Source organism: Nansenia antarctica, assembly GCF_963989245.1.
Source record: "Nansenia antarctica genome assembly, chromosome: 1".
Classification (NCBI taxonomy): domain Eukaryota; kingdom Metazoa; phylum Chordata; class Actinopteri; order Argentiniformes; family Microstomatidae; genus Nansenia; species Nansenia antarctica.
Window position 1 is genome coordinate 95,048,240 of NC_137674.1, and position 16,383 is coordinate 95,064,622.

The following is a 16,383-nucleotide window of genomic DNA, read 5'->3' on the forward strand; positions in this document are numbered from 1 at the left end:
AGTTTTAAACATTTGCCTGTTTGATTTCTTCAGGGGTTTGTTCCAGGAGCATGCGGCAGAGTGACTGAATGCTGCTTTACCGTGTTTTGTTTTGTTTTGTTTTGTTTTGTTTTGTGAGAGAGAGAGAGAGAGAGAGAGAGAGAGCGAGAGAGAGAGAGAGAGAGAGAGAGAGAGAGAGAGAGAGAGAGAGAGAGAGAGAGAGAGAGAGAGATGGGGGGCGAGGCTGTACTGTGCATGTGGTACCTCGGAGAGGCAGATGGAAAGCTCGTGGGAGTCCGAGGCACTAGGACCCTGCAGCAGGTGCAATAACACCGTTATTTCAGTAATGTGCAGTGCAGTCGCATCAGCAGTAGCGGTACGGTAACAGCGGCGTCCCTGGCTGACGTGCACTGGCTTCCCACCATCCAACATTGACCGCTGGGGAAGAACACGAAAAATCCCACCGTAGATCCACGTTTCCCGAGGAATAGACTTTTTTCGGGTTGATCACCCCGAAGCCTATACCTACCCACCCACCAAAAGATGTCTTCATCGGTGAGTGGAACGGAGGAGGTGCGCGTGTCGGCGTTGACGCCCCTGAAGTTGGTGGGCTTGGTGTGCGTCTTCCTCGCGCTGTGCCTGGACGTGGGGGCCGTGCTGAGTCCCGCGTGGGTCACCGCGGACGACCAGTACTACCTGTCCCTGTGGGAGTCGTGCTGGAAGCCCGTCACCTCCGACACATGGCAGTGCCACACCACGCTGGAGACCGGTGAGACCCTGCTGCTTCATGCGCCATAAAGTGAAATGATCACTCTCTCAGACAGCGATGTTCATGATTCATGTCATCTTTGACTTTGTTTTATAAGTTTTAAAATCTTGTGTCTTTTTGGATGATTCATCATGGATACTTTCACCGTCAACCCACTCCACAATATGTTCAGTACAGTATTCAGTGGAATGTGAATTCAGTGATGACAAAGGGTTCTCGCTCAGAGTACTGTCTGTATAGCCACGGGTGCGTCAAAAGCTCTTACTATCAATGTTTCCTTCTCTTCTCATTATTATTTCAAGCGCTAAAAGGTAGATTCCTTGACTCTCATCTTTTTTTCATTATAGGGTTTTTCCATTATGTATCTACTGTTAAAGATGAGTGCATAGCATGTTATGGCTTGTTAGAATAAAATAAAAAAAAGTTCATTAAAAAAGAAAAGTTTATCACTCTTACTCTATCAGACAATTTTTCATAGAATACCCTTGCAGACAGACAGATCTCTCCTAAACATTGCCCTGCACGCCACTGAATGATGTGGGAATTTTGCCTCGCTAGCAGCGGTCCAGCTGGGGTTTCATTCGGCTTTTGTTGCTCACAAAATGAGCCTTTGTTGAGGTTCCTTCACTGGCCAAGGAGCAAGGGCAACTTGGAGAAGCAAACTCCCCAGAGACTCGAATGCCAGGAGATTAGTAACCAAGGAAACAAGTGGTGCATTCTAATAATGTTGTCTTTCCACTCAAATGGAAACTTCTTTTTAGAGAAGTGCATGGAAGCTTTTGTGGAGACAAGCTGTGTTTTGATTACGCCACCTTATTTCATTGAGTGTCTTTTTAATGTTGTGGTTTCTTGGATGGAGTGGTTGCTAGATGTCACTCTCGGTTTTTTTGTGCAGCACGCAGTGAATGTGTTTTTGTTTGTTTGTTTTTTCCGTTTCAGTGATGAGTAACTATCGGGTCATGTTGGCCCCGCTCCTCTCCTGTCAGTCTAGAGAAAGTGCAGCTGATTCCATATAAAGACATGGAGCCTCCGTGTCAGCACCACTCAGCATACCAGAGTAACTGCAGGCAGCAAACTGCCTATTTCCACTGGTTTGTGCTTGGGCGACATATTGATTAGAACCACAGTAATCAGTTTCTCCTCTCATGTGAAAGTCTGGTGGATGAGATGTGTGTCGATGTCGTGGGAATTTTATGCAATATAGCAGTGCGTGTGGAAGGAATACATTACATTACATTAGGCCTACATATTATTAAACATGTATAACACACGTATGCATAATGTATGCACACACATGCACCTATGCACACACGCACACACACACAGACCTGCAGACATGGCAGAGGTCAGGTATAAAAGATACAGGCTCGACCGAGCTCAGGAATGTGGAACATTTGTGTCAGAACGTTTCCCCGCTGATGTCGGGTCAGTGAGAGGAGAGGGACGAATGTGGAGAGAGTGTGTGAGTCTGCCTACTCCTGATTAGTGCTGATTCTAGTTCAGTCGGAGGTGATGGAGAATGCGGAGAGACTCCAGGCTCTCCTCTGACACAGTTCTTCCTCGTTGTCTCAGACGGAGAGAGTGGCCCTGGAGGACTTTCGATTAACGACACGGCAGCCCCTCAACTACACATAGGGAGGTGTAATTAATGTTCAGATTGGATCTCACATATCTCCATTTCCATCTGTCATCACCACAGAGCCCAGATTAATTGTAGATGCTTCCTGGCCCTTCAAGCACTTGGGCTCAGGATGTATTTCTCCCACCGAGAATTATGGGTCCAATACAAATCTCAGATGAGACGACTCTCTGTATCCTGCTGTTTCAGATACAGGCAGATAAGACTTTACAGTGGCAATTTCTCCTGCAGGCTGGTGATAAAAAAGTCTAAAATGACTAGAAAAGGATTGGAGTGACACTACAGTAATTGATACAGACATTTAAGAGTGAGGCTAGTTTCCACAGTTTGAGGGGCAGCCAATGGGATTGCTGTAGAGGAGAGGGTCAAGGGATTGTTCTGGAAGGGTTCCCGGTGTTATGAAAGCACAGAGGGAACTGGAGCTCTGCTTTTTGTGGGTTTTCGCCAACTTCCTGCAATGACAGAACCATTTTTTAAACTCTAAACGTGTAAGCCATATTTGGTCAAGGAAGTTTGTTTATGTTCGAGCAGCTCAGCCTCCGGAATGAGGTTTTCCCCCCGATGAGTGGGAACTGTAGTTTCAGCAGCTTAGTTACATGTTGTTTAACGTTTTGAGGATGTTTTCCTTTCAACTAAGGGAAAGGTTTTGCCATTACTCTGCCTTTCTGTGATTGTATCGGACAAGGATAGTTATGAGAACAAGTTTGAATCGGTTTTTCTCAACTTTCATTGACATGATTCATGATTCAAAGCTCTGGTATGTACTGTACTGTATATCTTAAATTGATTTCTCACAGTCGACATTCAAAATTGTAAGCTGGTCCATTATATAATCTCTTATGATTATGCACATCTATCAATCCCTTGTCTGTAACTGTCTTTACTTTTCCCCACTGTAGCTTGTTTCCTCTAGTGTAATCATGTACCTCACCATAACATCCCCTGTTTGTTTACATAGCTTTCCCCCAGCACACAGTCAGTTGATGAACTAGACAATTACTCAACAACTATGTACAGTTCATCATTCAACAGTCCATAATTAGCCTTCATCAGTCTATTAGGATGATGTGCCAAACAAGTACATGTTATACAGCCCATCCTATAACACACATAGGCTGGCCTACCCTTCCTAGACTTCCTGATTGCTGCTTTGATGATATGGTGTTATATATATATAGGTATATATATATATTTATAATGTAATATATAATAATAATCTGTTTCCACATATCTTTTATTTTATGCACTTTGAATGTATTGTTTCATTAATTAAAAGCGCTTTAAAATGTAATAAATAATAATCATAATTATTATTATTATTATTATGATTATGATTATGATTATTATGATTATTATTATTATCCAGCCTGTTACTATTCTATACCAGCGCTACCTATAGTAATTTACCATTACTTCTTATTTGTAGTACCATTAACTAAAATTATTATTCATTTTCTTCTTACAGAGATACGTCGGTATAGTAACAAATCCTTTCTCTCTCTCTCCCCCCCTCCCTTCCCCCCCTACCCCCCTCTCTCCTCTCCCTGTTAGCATTCCAGAGGGGATAGAAAGCTATTTCTAGTCTGTACTCTCGTTGAGTGTTTTGGAGTACTTCTGAATGAAACGCTGAGAATGCTGCTGACTTTGCATCAGGCAGGAGGGAGGGATACCTATTATCCGAGTCATCCAGATAATGACTTTACCTTCCATTGCACAGGTTCCGTTATTATAGCTGTAGCCCTCCGTCACCAAATGGTCAATAACTAGTCTAGTGTGTGCTGCAGTTTTTAATCTGGGTGACTTTTTGTCAGGGGTTGTGTCATTTCTCACTATGGGACATGTCTGTGAGACTTAGCATGGCTATGTTATTGGGCTTGACTTTCTGACTCCCCTCAACCTTTCCCTATCTCCCCCAATCTCTCTCTTTTTCTCTCTCCTGTCAGTGTGGGGCAGGGGAGGTGCTAGAGTGTGCTCAGACGAACTAGCTTTGTGACTGTGACTGAGCATGGCTCTCTGACTCTCTCTCTCTCTCTCTCTCTCTCTCTCTGTCTCTCTCTCTCTCTCTCTCTCTCTCTCTCTCCTCTGTCTGTGTCTCTGTCAGACTGGCAGATTGCCACGCTGGCCTTGTTGCTGGGCGGTGCGGCGCTCATCCTGCTCTCCTTCCTGGTGGCGCTGGCTGGTCTCAGTCGCTGTCGCTGTTACAGGCCGGTGGCCGTGATGCTGTTTGCTGCAGGTATGGTACTCTCGCACATACACACAAATACATGTACACTGATACACACATACACATTATGCACACGCGCGCGCACACACACACGCACACGCACACACACACACACACACACACACACAAACACACACACACACACACACACACACACACACACACACACACACACACTGTGGTTGTATCTGTTTTTGTTTGTTTTCATGATTTCTCTCTCTCTCTCTCCCTCTCTCTCCCTCTTTCCCTTTCAACAGTGGTCCTTCAGGTCTGCAGTTTGGTCCTGTATCCCATTAAATTCATTGAGACCATCAGCCTCAGGATATACCATGAGTTTAACTGGGGCTACGGCCTGGCCTGGGGAGCCACCATCTTCTCCTTCGGAGGGGCCATTCTCTACTGCCTGAACCCCAAGAACTATGAAGACTACTACTAAGGCTACGAGATGAGATGAGAGCCCTCGACACTGTCTCGTATTCTCTATACTCTCTGTGATAGCAACTGATCCTCTGAACTTAGTCTGTCTGTACAGAACTGATCAACTGAACACTCACACAAAACATACAGTACCTACACACAGACTAGAGAATCAAAATAACCGGTATTATCTATCGCAGACCATCACAGGTACTGTACCATCCTAGACAATTGTCTCACATGTCCACTTTGGAACTGTATAAGGTCGTTGTCTCCAAAGGTATTGCTACCAGGTTGGACTGAAGTCTCCATAGGCTGAACGGTGAGGCTATGTAGCCTATCAAACAGTGTCATGGAATTTTATGATCAATTAGTAACAGCAGTAGGCCCCTTTAATAGGAAGTCCACCGGTGTTGGCAGGCAAAAGGCCCTGTCAAACAAAACACAGAGAGCACAGATGGATTGCCTCAGAGAGGCAAGAGGGGGGACGGATTGACCAATCATAGAGGGGATGGTCGGCATTGACGTAAAACTATGCCAACCAGAGAGCAGGCAGATGGTTCAGATGGACAGATAGTGAGGAAAACTGTAGGACACTCGACCCAGGAAATGTTGCTTGCCCCGACATAAATATTTTATATATGTGCCTTTTGTTCATCTGCACTAATCTAAGAACAGTGGATTGTTGAAGGCACTTCATTTAGATTAGTGTGGATGAAGGAAGAGATGATGAAATAAGCCATCGACTATTGGAACGCTCCCCAGACCTCAGTCAATGGGTAATGTAATCATAGCTTAGGCTACACTAGCCAAGCTCTGAGGAAAATATAACTGGTTAAACGTTAAACCACACACCCACACACACACGCAATAGTGGTTTGGCATAATCTTGGAACTTTGGCCACTAATTTCAACCTGCGGCCTAACCCCGCTATACCGTTTGATAGCAGCAGTTGTAATATATGTAAGTACAGTATTGTAGTTTGAGACTCGCCCTTGTGTTATGCATTTCTAATTCAGCATAAAGATAGTGTGTGAATGAAGAAGGCAAATGACCAGAGTGTGTCGAAGACCGTGAGTGACAGTCATCATGCATGTGCTCACACACTCCCTATGTAGACCGTGGGAATATTCTGTACAAAGGCCTCTCAATACCATGAGGAACATGTAGAAACTAGTGGTCTAGCAAAGAAGCCTTGAGCATATTGTGATTAATAACAAATTCAACTGGAAGGTAGAGGTAGTCTTTACATCCCAATCAGTACATGTCAAGTAAATGAATACCCAGTAGGAATGCACGTGTGCTTTTCAGATAAAGTGTGTTTGCGAATACAAGAAAAGAGTGGCGAAGCGTGTGAGTAAAAGAGTGTGTGTGCCTGAGGCTGTGTGCCTAATTCTCATTGATTTGTTTACTAACACAATAAACAGGTATTACAAATAAAGTGTACGCTGTTCATTTGAAAAAAGTGGAATGAACAACCGTGAAATGAAACGGGAGAGAAATTATGCCACGGTGCAAACACCAGTCACATAGAATCAGCTTCATTTATTAAGTACAGCAACTTGAGGCATTTGCACAGGAAATCCAACATTGTTTTTTTAAACACGGAATACAGTGTGTGGCATAATATGCATAAAAGTACCAGGAATATATTCATATGCAAGTCTCTTTAGTGTTCTTCATTCAATGAAAGGGACTCCTGTAAAGAGCCGATACAGTGTAAAGTCTACATAGTATTAGTCAGACCCTATTCCATTGCATTGTCCCACTTGTCTGAGGGAGGGTGCAGCCCCTGGTTAAAGGGAGGGGCGTCCCACTGTGAGAAGTGCCTCCATCGGTTATGGGAATGGGCTCAGTCAATCGTGTAAACAAGGCAAGTCTTATTCTGCACGGAATGTTCACTCGGTAAACCACAGCTCATCCTCCTCTGTATTCTTAAAACTCTCATACGATCATTCGTTGGGACCACACCCGCTGTCCGGTCCACCGCACAGCACTCCCTTTTTGCATCCGTCGCCACAGTAACGGTCTCCCACTGTCCTCCAGTAAAAGCATCCTTCCTCCAATGGAAACAAGGGTCAAAGTGCAGGGAGCATGGGGGGGGGGGTGGGGTCCTGGTAAAGTGGCTCTTCCTCAGCAGGTGGGAGGGGCATATATAAGGATGTTGGGGGGGCGGGGTGGGGGTTTGTTCACAAGACTGGGGGATTAGAGTGGAGTGGAGTTTACAAGAGTGGAGGATTTTAAAGGGTGTGGGGGGGGTGAAGACTATCTGGGCAGGTCTAGGGGCCGGGGCAGGGTTCAGGTGTGTGGGCGGGGCAGGGTTCAGGTGTAGCGCGGGATCTCGCACTGTTCACAGCGGTTGAGTGCAGGGTGGTTGAGGAAGGTGCATTCTTCACAGTTCCACTGGGCTCCCTCAAAATCCTCGTCCCTCTGGGGCCTGACGACGGCCGGCTTGGGGCTCCGCTCCACCTCTGAGAGAGAGAGAGACGCACATCGTACTGAGTATTAGAGCACCAAACACACTCCTCCCACTATATAGGCTACTATGCAAATGCTGTTACTATGCAAATGCTTGTTCAAAATGATGAGATATGAAATAGCTAGGATTCACAACTATGTCTGTTGCCATGCCAACTGTTGAATTTTGGCCAAGGTCACCCAATTCTTTCCAGCTTTGGTCTAGACCTGATCAGAGCACTTTTGAGAATGAAAAAAGAGCATGCAAAAACCAAGAGACAGATCCCTCAGATTGTTACGTGCAGTGTTTCCCCTACAATTGCCTTGGGAGGGCCCCCAACGGAACCCCCCCACCTCCCCAAGAAAGAGGAATTATTACGGACGTAGACACCTAACATCTGACAAGTAGGCTAAAATATCCGCTTTTTTTAAACGCACCCAACCCGAATCTGGCGACAGTGGCAAGCCCATGGGCTCGTTGGTAACGTTACTCTGCCAGTAGTCTCGCATAGCCAGACCTATCTCCACACTTCGCTTCGCTGTGCCAGCGCTGGAGAATAATACAAGATTTTGCGTGAGTGTGTGCGTGCGACGCGAGAGAGTTTTTGCAGGGTGAGATTTCTGCAGATGGAAAGTAAGCAAGTTGAAACGTTAGCAAATATAATTGCTGAGTGTTCTGACAGAGAAAGTTGGTTAAAACTGGTCGTTATTATTGTGAGTAGTGTCTGACTATAGTTTCATCGTGTAAATAGTGTCAAAGAACTAGCAAGCTAGCTAGCTAGCTCAGAGGTGATTAGATGAGCTAGTCTGCTTGCACACTTGCCAGCTAAAGAGCTAACTGGATGCACTTTATTATTTTACTTAAAGTAGATACAATCTTTCTTATTCTGGTAGAATTGGGCTTTATGGTAATACCATAATGGCATATTTACAGTACATGGACAGTGGATTGAAGCATTGGAAATGTCTGTTTTTATAAATTTTTTCAGGTGAGAGAGTAAAGTCAAAATGACATTATCTGACTGCATTATATGACTGCATTGCCCACAGCAATCCAATATTCAATTATAATTATGTTATAAATTGATATGGATCAATGTATACCTCTTATTAGATTAGAAATACTCTGGTTGTTATGTTTGCCTTTTGGTTGACAACAAAAGAGGGAGAGAGGAGGATAGGGAGGGAGAGAAGGAGAGAGCAGGATGGTGTCGGCACACCAGAGAGAGAGAGCAAGAACCAGGTGAGAAAGTGGACAGGTAGTCAAGACCACATAAGTAAGTAGCCGAGAACCGATGGTTCTGGAGCCTAATGGCCCATGGGGGAGGAGCCTCTCCTGTTTCCATAGCGTGAGGCGGCTTGATGTACAAGTACATGACTGGACATGACGCATGGGTCTTGGGGGGGGGCCACGGTCCATGCCACCCCCCCAAGGCAGCAAACCCAGGGGAAACACTGAAGTGGTTCTGTAAAGTAGATTAGTGTTTTACCTTTCTTTGGCGGCTTGGGCGGCACCACTGGACCAGGCTGGATGTTGTCATAGAAATTGTTCTTGGCTTTCGGGTCAAACTTCCCTGTGAAAAGACAAACCTTTACTGATAAAGTCATATCAGTTTGTCAACAAAATGTGTGATGCTGGACACATCTTGTATTTCCTGCTTTCAAATAAATCACACACAAGCTTAAAAAATTCTGTGTGTGTGTGTGTGTGTGTGTGTGCGTGTGTGCACCTACCCCGAGATTGCAGCAGATCTGTCTCCTTCAGGGTGCAGTCGATATCAATCTGAAGCTGTCTGTTCAGACTGCGCAATCGGGTCATCTCTTCTGGCTGGAACGAACACAAACACCAGCAGTTTGGATGAGACAAAAACAAGACAAACAAGGTTTACAGTTAACTTCCTTATGCATTGGGTTCACTGTTCACTTGTTTTGACTGTAAAAGCTGTACGTATGCATTTCTGTGTGCGCGTGCGTGCGTGTGCGTGTGTTTGGCCATGCACACGTCTGGGTTTCCGTTAACCGGTAATTACCGGTCTTTGTCCGATAAAATCTGTTGAAGTCCGACATATTTAAACCTCTTCGGTCATAATGTCCGGTGAAAATAATTCCCTCTAAGCACAATTTGAAAAAATTAATTTGTCACATATTCTGATTCCTTCTACATTAAAAAAGACGAATATATAGGCTATATGTTTTCTTTTATTATTAATTTGTAGACTAGCCTACGCGATGAACAAACGGCGGCAGGGTTGCCAGATGGGATTGACAATTTACAGCCTAACTAGTCCGCTAAATAACCGCTAAACCCAGTAGCCCATTCGGCGGTAACCCGCCCCATCTGGCAACCCTGTCTCTCAACGGCGCGAGTAGTTTAGTCAGTTAATTTAGTTTGATCTAGTCTAAATAAAACCACTGCAGTGACCGGAGTCAAGGTTATTGTTCTGCGTGTTTTGGATGTGCTAGAGCACAGTGAATGACCACCGAGGGCCGTGAGATGCGGCTAGTAAAGGACGCTAGCCATCTCAACCCCGTTCATTGATTGAGCCTGCCGTGCCCGTTCCAGCCCTGAGTCGGGAGAAGTACTACGGGAGTAGTGCGCTACTATCGACAACCTGGGCTACTGGTACCATTAATTAGGATTGATTAGATTAGGTTGACAATACCACACTACATTTGAGTTTAGGGATATCAATGTTATATATTTGTGTATGTTTTATCTTTATGTATTAAATGTTATAATTGTTCCACATTTGAGACCTGTCTTCCCCCACTCAGTTATTCAGTCGGTGTCCATCATTTAAGTTCAATCTATAGTGTTAGAGTTGAATTTGTGCCACTAAGTTGAAGTAGTCCACGGGTGTGTATCCCCCCGATACATCCTCCTCATTCTCATACTCCAGAGTCCGAGTAAGTATGATTTGACAGGCAGCTAGACTTAATGCCTTCCCAATCAGCGAGACGTGGTTATAGAATTGACGTTGTTTTATTGATAAAAAGGGTAAAACTGGAAAGAGAATATAAAAAACGTACATTACTGTCGTGAAACTATTTAACACACTTCAGTTAACGTAATGTGGAGTCTGTTCATTGATCGATCGATGCAGTCCGTTCAAATAGCCATCAAAAGCTAAACTAGGCATACTTAAAATTACCAATTACATACTCAAATCCCATTAATGCAATTGAAATAAACATCTTAAAGTAGCCTACAGTCGTAATTCAAAGTAGCAACGGTGACTAGGCTGCCCAGTGTGGCGCGCGTGCAGCCCTGGACATATTATGCCATAGTAGCGCATGCGAATCATGAAAGGCTATATTATTATATAGTTCGCGATCTAATCGTATCGGATGAGAAATAGACATTAAATGGCATAGGCCTATATAGACTACACAACAGCTAATCACCGCGACAAACACCTATATTATATTCTAATATGATGACCGGAATTTCTCCCGTTTGTCCGACACATTGAAATCTTCCCGGACACGTTGACCGGCACCAATTTTTTCTAACGGAAACCCACAGGTTTCTGTGTCCTTGCGTGTCTGTCTGTGCTGTGTGTGTGTACAGGTGTTCTATCCTGAGAGAGCAGGGCTCTTTACCCTGGGGATGAGGCTGGTGCTGTTGACTCTTCTGAAGCGTCTCTGAAGCGCGTCGTACTCCATCTCATTGACATCCGCCTTCAGCTGCTCCAGCTTCTGTCCCTCCATCAGCAGCTCCTTCATCAGACGCTCCATCCTGGCCCTCTGGTGCAGCAGGAGAGCTGGAGAAGAGAACCACAGAGTTCAAACACACACACACACACACACACACACAAACACACACACACACACACACACAGTTGCATTCTATTCTGCACAAACAAATGTGCACACGAACAGAATACACACACTAGCAAACAACATGCACCCATACAAACAGACGCACGCAGACGTGGTAATAAGGGGTGCCTACCCTGGGTGTAGGCATAGTCATCAGAGCCGGAACTGGAGCGTCTGGGCATGCGGTTGATCTGGCTGACGATGTTGCCAGGTAGGGCAGAGATGGGCAGGATGGGCGCCGGGGCGGCGTGGTGCTCCCCTTGGTCCACGATGTTGAGCAGGGACTCGGCCACGGGAGACGAGCCCAGGGGCCTCTGGGCCTGGCCGGGAGACACTTTGATCTTGAAGGTGTAGGCGGCCTGGCTGGCCGGCTGAGGTGAGGACGCGGGGCGGGGTCGTGCGGCGCCCTGGTGCTGCAGATACACCGCCGGGTGGAAGGCGGCTGGCCCCGGGGTCCCGCTCATGCTGATGCCGCGGGAGGGCGAACTGGGGGAGGGACTGGTGGCCATGTAGAGGGCCCCCGGGCTGTGCACGGGCGAGTTGCTGCGTGGCCGGGGGCCGTCCAGGGTGATCTCGATCTGGTTCTTCAGGGGCCCCTTGGGGTGGTAGGGTCGGTAGGAGCCGGGCTGCTGCTGGGGCTGCTGCTGGTGGTGATGGTGGTGGTGGTAGGGCATGCTGGGCAAGGTGGGGGGGCTGATGGGTAGGAAGACGTGGGACTGCTGGTGCTGGGGTTGGACCTGGTGCTGGGGCTGGACGTGGGGTTGGGGTTGGACCTGGTGCTGGACTTGGTGCTGAGGCTGGACCTGGTGCTGGGGCGAGCTGTAAGGGGACGGGTAGGTGGGCGTGGCGTAGGGGGACGGCTGATACACGGGCGCCCCTGACGAGGGCCAGGGGCTGGGCTGTGGGCTCTGGGAGGGGGAGGGCCGGACGTAGAGGGCGTTCACGCTGTTGACGTAGTGACCCGCCGGGATCTGCAGAGCCTGAGGGGCGTTGGGCAGGTTCTGGGAGAGGGTGACTGTGATCGGGTTCATGTTGTAGCGAGTGACAGGGGAGTAGGTGGGGGACATGCCTGGCATGGTGGGCGGGGGGGTGGGGGTGCTGGCTGAGCGTCCCTGGTCGTTCATGAAGAAAGGGTTGTATCCTGGAGAGGGGGCCATGGCTGCTGGGGCCGAAAGGGTCTCTGGGAAGTTGCCCCGCGGGGGGTCGATGTGACCGTCACTGGAGCTGTGCACCAGGGAGCGCCCTCCCCCGTTGGCCTTGTCTCCATCCGTGGGGTAGCCCACACTGATGTGCAGCATGTGGTTCCGGTTCAGACGGGCCTCTTCTGGACTGTGGAACTCCCCATAGAGGTACCTGTTACTCTCCTGAGCCAGCAGGTGGCAGCATATATCCAGGTTATTGTTGTTCTGGAGGAGAGCAGCAGAGAAACAGAGGCTCGGTGATGGAGTTAAGAGTGAGGCTGGTTAAGTACTACAGGTTGTTTCTACTAGAATTTAGAGTCACCTATCTAAGCCATATTTACACTGAGAACATATGATGGCACAGAGGCACTGTACTGTCATATTGTTTTGTGTAAAGATGACATGGCTCAATAGAAGCAAATGAAAGAAGCTAAAGTTCACGTTCTATCGGCTGTGCTGTACACTTGGATGTGCTTCATCCTGATGATCTAGTCAGAAACTGCGGATCAGGGGAAATATTTATCACAACGGGCACCATTTCTTTTAGACCTCTCCTACACCTATTACAAGTTGTCAAATTTGTATTCCGAGTTCTGTTTGTTAACATTTGAAGAACAGGTGCAACATCAAGCACTGGCAACATCTGCTCCCTACAGTGTGTGTGTGTGTGTGTGTGTGTGTGTGTGTGTGTGTGTGTGTGTGTGTGTGTGTGTGTGTGTGTGTGTGTGTGTGTGCAAGAGATGCATTGTTTTGTTTTCATTCCCAGTTTATTTTTGTGTGGAAAGACATTATGTCTTCTTAAATTGTCGAAATAGAATGTAGAATGTTTTTTTAATTATAGCGAATGTGACTGTTTTTATGGCGGATAAGCAATGTAAAGATGGCTCTATACCAGAGAGAGACAAGTAAATCAGGCTACCAGAAGTCAGCATTAAAGGTAGGATTGGGGGGTAAGACCCTGCGACATACCAGCGTCATGTCCAGGGGCTGTACTTGTACATCAAGCCGCCTCACGCTACGGAAACAGGTACCGTAATAGGCTCCTGCCGCCAAAGGGCCATTAGGCTCGAGAACCATCGGTTCTCAAGAGTTACTTACTACTTACTATGTGTAGATGAGTCTAGCGACAGCTCAAGGTATTTCGGTGAAAGAATATGATGGCCTGTGTCTATATCTGGTCACTCTACCTGCAGAAGGTACTGGGACACTAGTCCCTCTGGGATCTCGGGGAAGCGCTGCTTGAGGTCCTGCAGGATGTGATAGTCTGGCTGAGGGCCTCCCTGCGCCATCCTGAGCCCACAGAGAGTCACTGAGCCCACAGCCGTGAACGCTGCACCTGTCCTCCTTCTCTCCCCTATACACACACACACAAACACACATGTGCATAATGTCATGGAAAGCTTGCATCGTTCGTCAGTCACTATCACATAATAGTCACTAGCACACAATACCCATACAGAAGACACAAGACACAAGAGGGCATAATACATGTCTGCATATAACGCTAGTGAATAACACGTGCTTTAAATAGAAGCTTAAGTCAGATGATTGGATGGAGTGTTCACTGTTCAGGCAGATTTGTTCAGCAACCGTTTCTGATCGAAGCAAAAGAAGAACGCAATGATGCGACACGTGCACGTTTGACAGTGATGGACCTTAAGGGACCGGCCAGGCCAAAACAAATACCACATGTTACCCAAAACATCGAGACAAAGGTTAGTCTGCCACGAAACATTCGACAACTCACACAGACACTAACCTGGCTACTGGATAAGCTGTAGTATAAGGCCTGCAGTGGGCCATTGGATATGTCTCTGTTGTGTGTTTAGCTAGTCATTTCGCTGCGCCAAGGCAACGACTTGAAATCCAAGACAAGAGACGTGACAAACAAGCTAAGCTAGAGAGGCACACAGCAATTACAACAAACCATCAGGCAAATTCAAGTGATCTACACACAATAACTTACAAGTGAACTGATCAATGCATAGTTGAGGAATCAAGAAAGTAAGCTCGTTATTTCGACTATTAAAACGCTTACCAACTTGATAATAATAGCATATATCACTGGCGTTTTCTCATCAGGCTAAGTTACCATCGCCTCATTATGTCAGCCTGCAGTATTAACATGGAGCTGGGCTGTCATGTTAGTTAGCTAGCTGGCTAGCTTCAAGTAGGAGTGTTTTGCTAGATAGCTAGGAAGTGAACAACTAAACATAGCATGGCGCTAATACCTCCTGGTGAAACGAAACTTAGCTCAGTGAGTTAGTTGGCTGTTTGGTTAACGGATCCTGCATGTTTCATGTATGAGAGCGCATATCGACAATAGCAACATTCGCACCGATAAGTGATCATAGCCGCTAGCTAGAGTTAGCTTGGCTGTGCAGGATCAGCTATGCTTACCATGGGCTTAGCTAGCAGGCGCGTCAGTCATCCTGTTATGGACCATAGCTAGCTTAGCTGTCCGGGTTTGGAGGCAGAAGCCCCTGATCTTTTTCTCTAAGTGGCAGACTGATGTTGATCTTAAACTTGCTAAAGAAGTAGCTAAGCGATTATTTCACATTCCAAGACCAGGCCGTCGTCGATAAACTACACGAAATGTGCGATAGATGTCAAGCTTTCCCCCGTTTAGGACCAGGAAGTTGTCCACATCGGAGCTCTCCGTGTTGCGCACGCGCCAATTTGCCTGTCCTGTCTCTTGCGCTTCTATTCGTTCAAAATAGTCTAGTAGTGAGTCTAGTAGGCTACTTGGTATGGAAGCATATAGCTGACTAAATTCAAATGCTAATGCAATATGAGATTGCAATTGCATGTTCCACTTTTGCATGCATTCTTTCAGACAATATTCAAATTCAAATGCAATTCTAATGATTTGCATTTTCATTTTCATGTACCCGATGTGCACATTCGCTGTCAATATTAAAATTATAATGCAAAGCCATTTGACATTTAATTTTCAAAGTCATGCGCTGCTTTGTAGCTGACAAAATTCAAAAGTTCATTCTAATGTGCAAATGACTATGCAATCCCAAAATAGCATATTCATTTGCCACTTTTGCCTGCGTTATTTGAGTCAATATTCAAATTGTAATGCAATAATGTGATACGCAATTGCATTTACATGTTCTAGGAAACACATCCGCTTTACAGCTGACAAAATTCAAACTCTCTATGCAATTCAGTGATTGATCACCATATTGAGAAGTCATATGGTTATGGGGGGTGATATTGCAAGGTAATTTAAGCACCTAGTGGAGAGAGAGGGGAGCCATGTATTTTTGTTGACCGCATTATATGCATATGACTCAGATGAACCACTGATGAACCAGATGAGACACTGACCTCATGTCTTTTAGCTTGCTTTTATAGTTGTTTTTATTTTCTTAATATTGTTGTCTTTATTTGCACTTGACACCACGGACCTCATTGTCTCTTAGCTTGTTTTATAGCATTTTCGCTTTTGAATTTGTCTAGTGTGTAATATTTGTGATATGTTATGTGTATATGTTTGTGAATATGTGAATATGTTTTTCTGTTTTTGCACCTTCAGAAGAACCACTACAATTTCATTGTATAGGCAACTGTACAAGGACAATAAAGTCTATTCTATTCTATATTCTATTATACGCATTGTTTGTTATTTTTCTGGTTTTGATCGCTTATGGATTATTTTTGTACATCGCCAAGTTTGATTGTTCTATTCAATAAATGCTCTAAAACGTACTTTTCATCTCAGCCGATTGTTTGGCGCATCATACAATTACCAGCCAGACCCTGGTTGCGTCTCTCAGCGACTTTTTACTTTTGGCTCTATCTATCTAGCTACAGGTGTCATATAACCCTAACCCATATCCTGTCATATAAAAGTACCTTATTGAATCTCCAGGTAATGTAGGC

General features: G+C 45.8%; 2 protein-coding genes across 2 annotated transcripts; one reads left to right on the forward strand and one right to left on the reverse strand.

The window, feature by feature from the left end:
• Positions 1-395: 395 nt before the first annotated feature.
• tmem47 (transmembrane protein 47) lies at positions 396-5,047 on the forward strand (the record flags this gene model as incomplete). The annotated part of the gene is made up of 3 exons (XM_080543570.1): positions 396-748; positions 4,489-4,620; positions 4,869-5,047. The coding sequence occupies exons 1-3, from the start codon at positions 523-525 to the stop codon at positions 5,045-5,047; spliced, it is 537 nt and encodes a 178-aa protein (XP_080399696.1). The 5' UTR covers positions 396-522.
• Positions 5,048-6,601: 1,554 nt separating this feature from the next.
• tab3 (TGF-beta activated kinase 1 (MAP3K7) binding protein 3) lies at positions 6,602-14,973 on the reverse strand. The gene is made up of 7 exons (XM_080550585.1): positions 14,890-14,973; positions 13,677-13,843; positions 11,442-12,714; positions 11,090-11,250; positions 9,221-9,314; positions 8,977-9,060; positions 6,602-7,500 (listed from the first exon to the last, which is right to left on the reverse strand). Exons 2-7 carry the CDS (start codon positions 13,776-13,778, stop codon positions 7,352-7,354), a joined length of 1,863 nt encoding a protein of 620 aa, XP_080406711.1. The 5' UTR covers positions 13,779-13,843; positions 14,890-14,973; the 3' UTR covers positions 6,602-7,351.
• Positions 14,974-16,383: the final 1,410 nt, after the last annotated feature.